This window comes from Limulus polyphemus, unplaced genomic scaffold (genome assembly GCF_000517525.1).
Source record: "Limulus polyphemus unplaced genomic scaffold, Limulus_polyphemus-2.1.2 Scaffold468, whole genome shotgun sequence".
Classification (NCBI taxonomy): Eukaryota; Metazoa; Arthropoda; class Merostomata; order Xiphosura; family Limulidae; genus Limulus; species Limulus polyphemus.
Genome location: NW_013666078.1, coordinates 472,441 through 478,800, shown reverse-complemented (window position 1 = coordinate 478,800; position 6,360 = coordinate 472,441). Strand labels below are relative to the sequence as shown.

General features: G+C 34.1%; 1 protein-coding gene across 1 annotated transcript in view; it reads right to left on the bottom strand.

The window, feature by feature from the left end:
• LOC106458475 (pyrokinin-1 receptor-like) overlaps positions 1 to 4,525 on the bottom strand; it is a 65,960-nt gene extending 61,435 nt beyond the window's left edge. Inside the window, exon 1 of the mRNA XM_013917996.2 lies at positions 3,384 to 4,525. Coding sequence (XP_013773450.2) covers positions 3,384 to 4,215 — 832 coding nt within the window. The 5' untranslated portion in view covers positions 4,216 to 4,525. The remainder of the gene's footprint in view (positions 1 to 3,383) is intronic.
• Positions 4,526 to 6,360: the final 1,835 nt, after the last annotated feature.

Sequence of the window (6,360 nt, the reverse complement as noted above, 5' to 3'; positions counted from 1 at the left end):
CAGGGAAGCTTCCAACAGTTAAAGTCGTAGTAAGACGAAGTAAAACTAGAAAGTTATGCTTTTTGTGTTGATTGTGTACAGATTACAGAGTATGCTGGCAGACACTCTGAAGTGACAACTTATACAGGGAAGCTTCCAACAGTTAAAGTCGTAGTAAGACGAAGTAAAACTAGAAAGTTATGCTTTTTGTGTTGATTGTGTACAGATTACAGAGTATGCTGGCAGACACTCTGAAGTGACAACTTATACAGGGAAGCTTCCGACAGTTAAAGTGAAATAAAACCATTTTTGTTGCGAAAGCTGCTTTTTAAATCAGCCAGTTATCACAATGGCTATTATAAAAAAGATATTATTCTCTTAAAATTCGTACGTCTTTATAAAATATTCTAGATAATAAAACTCGAAACAGGCGCGACAACAGTCAAAATATAACAACTGAATATCATGTTTAACACTGTAAACAGTATCACAGTAGTCATGATGTTTACACGATAAGAAAAAGAATCTGTATATGTTGTTTCCTTTCATTTACCTACTGCTGAACCATTGTATCTGAAGGCAAAGGCAGGAAGCTTGTAAATAAAAGTATTAATACCTCTCTTACAGTAGCGACAGATTCTGAGGAACCGATTTTTTTACAGGCAGTATTGCTTTCATTAGGCTGGATAGAGCGTGTTTGTTTGATCAACGTGACAAACCGTACTCAAGGGAATCTATGCTTGTCTGTCTGTTGAAGCTTCAGTCGAGATTGTGCCGAAGCACCCAAGACATTCTCTCTACAAACATTCATCTCTGTAATGTAACACCCAAGGCATTCTGTCTATAAACATTCACGTCTGTAATGTAATACCCAAGGCATTCTGTCCATAAATATTCCCTTTCTGTAATGTAACACGAAAGACATTCTGTCTATTAATATTCACGTCTGTAATTTAACACACAAGGCATTCTGTCTATAAATATTCACGTCTGTAATGTAACACCCAAGGCATTCTGTTTATAAATATGCACGTCTATAATCTAACACTCAAGACATTCTGTCTATTAATATTCACGTCTGTAGTGTAACAGACAAGGCATTCTGTCCATAAACATTCACGTCTGTAATGTAACAGACAAGGCATTCTGTCTATAAATATTCACGTCTGTAATGTAACAGACAAGGCATTCTGTCTATAAATATTCACGTCTATAATGTAACACACAAGGCATTCTGTCTATAAATATTCACGTCTATAATGTAACACACAAGGCATTACATACACCATTTGTGGTCTTCTTTCCAGGATAATAATATCTTTAAAAATGTTCAGATTATTGCTCTGTTGGTATACACAACAATAGAAAAGAATCAAGTAACCATTCTAAAAATCTTATCAATAACATCATTATCATATGTAGTGCAGAAATACTGGTAATATCAGGAGGTATATTATTCTGATTGACATGCTGTTCTTCTTCAGATCATCACCACCTTCATAACAGAGAGTGCATTTATAAACAGCAGCATCCGGGCTGTTGAAGACGAAAATCGGATTCTCTCGCAGTCTGGTGAACGATAGTGTATAACAATGGAGTTGAAACTTTCTTGGCTAAACATGTTTTTGGATCTATATTGAACAAAAACATTGTTGTAGCCTTATCATTTAAAAGTTACTGTTTACATGCCGAAGCCTAGCTAAGCATTAGAAACGAATGTACTTAGCATAGAGTTACGCAATCTGCAGTTTTATTCACACACTAATTTGCACATTATGGATTCAAAATCAGTTTCATGTAAAAATATCATTTTAAATATATCTTTTGCCTCCCACAAATCACAATACTTAAAAAGCCTTTCGCACGATATCAGAAGTCGTCAGTTTGACTGAATGATGGGAAACAAAACATTCTCTGAAACTCAAATTAGATGTGCAGTACAATACATTAAAAGTTATGGTTTTAAAAGTTTAAAATAACATTTTATCGACCAAATCTGTTGAATACCAATATAGTTGGAGCCCGGTTGAATAAACATGTTTTTAGATCTAATCTGTTGAACAATATAGTTGGAGCCTGTTCAAATAATCATGTACCTGGGTCTAAGTTGTTCAACAACAATGTAATTTCAGCCTGTTTAAATAATCATGTTCCTGGGTCTAATTTGTTGAACAACAATACAGTTACAGCCTGTTTAAATAATCATGTACCTGGGTCTAACTTGTTTAACAACAATGTAATTTCAGCCTGTTTAAATAATCATGTTCCTGGGTCTAATTTGTTGAACAACAATGTAGTTGCAGTCTGTTTTTTTAACAGGCTGTAACTACATTGTTGTTCAACAAATTAGACCCAAGTATATAATTATTTAAACAGGCTGCAACTACATTGTTGTTCAACAAATTAGACCCAGGAACATGATTATTTAAACACGCTGAAAATACATCTTTGTTGAACAAGTTAGACCCAGGTACATAATTATTTTAATCATGTACCTGGGCCTAAGATCAGCAACAAGTAAAATGTTATGATAACATTATTTTCATCTGACACCTGAATGGTGATCTCGTTGTTATTAATCATATATTTTCTCAAATCAAATTATGATTTTGTTTATATATTTTCGCAGAAGTATTAATGACCTTGCTGATATCTTTATCTAGATCGAACAGTGATCGTATTGATACTTTTATCCAAATCGACAAGGATCTTATTGGTATCTTTATCCAGATGGAACAGTGATCGTATTAATACATTTAACAAGATCGAACAGTGATCAAATTGCTACCTTTTCCAGAGGCTACAGTTTAGCTGAACACTCTTGTATGAGCTTTCTCTTGATTGGTTTATAAAGTAGTTATTTGTCATAAACAGCTATAGTTCAATAATATTGTCTGACGTATAAAACACGTCAATTGTTCGTGATCCATAATGTATAGAATTAAATAGTTTAATGACTAAAGCACGTGCTATTGTTAACAAATTATTTCCCCTTCTTTGAAAAAAAAAAAAAAGAGAGAGAGACGTGAAAAATAAAATAACTTGAAGTATAAAACATTTAGTTCGCCCAAGTATTTGAATTAATTGCTATGATACTCGAAAATTTTAGATGGCGACACACCTACAACCAGTAACGAGGGTACACGAGCTTTCTATAAATCTATCGTAATACAAGGATGTCATTAAAACTCTGCATTAATTGATTTGGTCATCAGAGAAAAACAAAATGAAATTTAGCAACGTAACAATTTCAAAGACATTGGCGATACTACACCGAAAGAAAAAGTACCGTATATTGAGCCTCATATTATTAGGAGTGGTTATTCTAAATGATGAAACAAGTATATATATATATATATTACGCAAAGTCTTATTTATAAATAAATAAAGGGAAGACTGCTCACCTAACATTTTCACGACAGCTCTGCGGGAAGAATAGGTAGAACGTTTCACAGATTGCTTCAACTCTGACTTCACTCCATTTGTGTTGTTGGAGTTGTCCTCGCTGTGGTCCAGTCCTGTGGACCTTCTTAGTTTCATCCCAATAAGTATGTACAACACAGTTATCAGCGTCATCGGAAAGATGAAGAAAAGAAAAGTGGATATCTCGAAAGCGTGGTTCAGAGGGTTTTTCAAAGTACAAAAGACCTGGACAATGCCAAATTGTATGCCCAGAGGAACAGCACATAACGCACTGAGTAGCCAAATACCCACGATGACCATGATTGCCCTAGACAACTTTGACATTGTGTGGGCTCGGAGTGGATGACAGATGGCCAAATACCGCTCCACAGTGAAGGCCGTGATGGTCAAGATAGAAGCATTGGTAGAGGTCTCTGAAGTCAAGCCCCTAAGGACACAGAAATACTCTCCAAAAACGTATGGATAGCGTTGCCACAACTGGTACATTTCTTGTGGAAGACCCAACAGTAGCAGAAGAAGGTCAGACACTGCCAGACTGAAGAGGTAGTAGTTGGTGGCTGTGTGCATATAGTTGTTTCTTGCAATGACCACACACGTGCAAATGTTGCCTACCATTCCACTAAGTAGAATAACCGCATAAATCAGGGTCATAGGAATTACTGTGGATAATGGGTCTCTCTTTGGACCAAAGTTCATATCACTTTCATTGTCGCTCTCGTTATTTACTGCAGGAATCAGAGTTATAAGGACTGCATCAGTTGGTGGAATGAAATAAAGTGTACTTTCTGTACCACGAGGAATAATGTCAGCCATCTTGGATATTAGTTGTTGTTGGTTTTCTTTTACATACCAAAAGTTACTGATTTCAGATTCAAATATTGATATTCTTCTTGCAAGTTTATTTGTTTTCACTGTATCGTCAACTTATGTATTATGGAATAGAGTATTGTAAGAGATTCATCCACAGTTAGTAAGCTGAAGAACATGAGGGTAAATGCAAGGAGAGAAAACTAGTTAGAGTTTACAAGCTGATTACCCGCAGTGCGTGATATGACCTCTAACACAACTGTGCCAAGTGATTTAGAAAAGTGGGCTTAATATAGTTGCCATAATATCGCGCTGCTTCTAGAAGATCTACTGATTCACACTGCTTCTTACGCTGCCAACAAGCCAGGGTTTTTATGTGTTACTGATGACGTTTAAGGTACGTCAGAGAGCACGTGACCTTGGTGTTCTAGTGTGTAATGCTATTGACGTTGTTGAACCCTCGCGTGTGCCTCCTTCATCGAACTTATTCCAAGGCTACATATGAAAGAGATAGAAAGTAACTTTAGAAATAAAAACCAGAAGGTTTGAATTAACTAATACACGATCAGAACAGCAACCTCAGGCATTTTGATCGATTACAAATAATTTAATTTAATAATATCGCTTCTGTTGGAAAAAATACAAGTGTATTTTATATCATAATGTATTCTATATCATAGAGTAGTTTATATCACAGTGTATTCTATATCATAGAGTATTTTATATCGTAGTGTATCCTATATCATAGTGTATTTATATCGTAGTGTATTCGATAACATAGAGTATTTTATATCATAGTGTATCCTATATCATAGAGTATTTTATATCGTAGTGTATTTTATATCGTAGCATATTTTATATCATAGTGTATTCTATGTCATAGAGTATATTATATCGTAGTGTATTTTATATTGTAGTGTATTTTATATCATAGAGCATTTTATATCTCAGTGCATTCTATATCATATTGTATCTATCATAGTGTATTCTATATCGTATTGTATTCTATATAATAGTTGTATTCTATATCATAGTGTATTCTATATCGTATTGTATTCTATATAATAGTGTATTCTATATAGTATTGTATTCTATATCATAATGTATTCCATATCGTAGCTACAATAACATGTAACTTGATTTTTCTTATAAATTAAAAAAAAACAATGCATCGCCGCTTCGGAAAGTGGCAATAAAATATAGAGTTAAGAGTCACTTTATATAAGCGACGAACAAACAGTTTAGTTTAGAGTCACTTTAGATAAGTGACGAACAAACGTTTAGTTTAGATTCACTTTAGATAAGTGACGAACAAACGTTTAGAGCACTTTTTATTGCTTCAGACCTGCTTTTTCTTCTTCTACTTTCCTATTGTTACACTCCTATATTAAAAGTGTTAATTGTCAACAACACCTCAGATGTGTTAATTATCGAGAAGACATAAGTTGTGTTAATTGTCAAGAAGACATGGGATGCGTTAATTGTCAAGAAGATATGAGATGTGTTAAATCTCAAGGAGACATCAGATGTGTTAATTGTTAAGAAGACATCAGAAGTGTTAATTTTTAAGAAGACATCAGATGTGTTAATTGTTAAGAAGACACCAGAAATGTTAATTTTTAAGAAGACATTGGATGTGTTAATTGTCGAGGAGATATCAGATGTGTTAATTGTCAAGGAGACGTTACACGTGTTAACCTTCAAGAAGACATCAGATGTGTTAACTTTCGAGGAAGCATCGGGTGTGTTAATTACTCATAGAAAAATATATCATCTAAGAAGGTTAAATTGTTAACATACTATGTGATGAACTATTGCACTTAGAGATAGTTTAGTAATGATTTTGAGAAGAAGTTATTGCGATTAAGAAATGTCATAGACAAATCAAAGTAAAATCTTTTGCATCAGAAAATCAGCGATTCTTAGTAAATCTCTGGGAAAATGAAGCCAATTCCATCACTAATAAAGGCTTTAGTGGGAAGAACAGCTTAGTAACCTTCTGTATGTGATTTTGCTTTAATGCTAGTCAAATCATGGATTACTTGGCTTTGGTATTGTAGATATGTAGGTTTTATAAATCGCGATTAGATGATTCAAGGTGAAACATCTCTTTTATTGAAGTATTTCCGCAACAATACAGATTTCTTGACG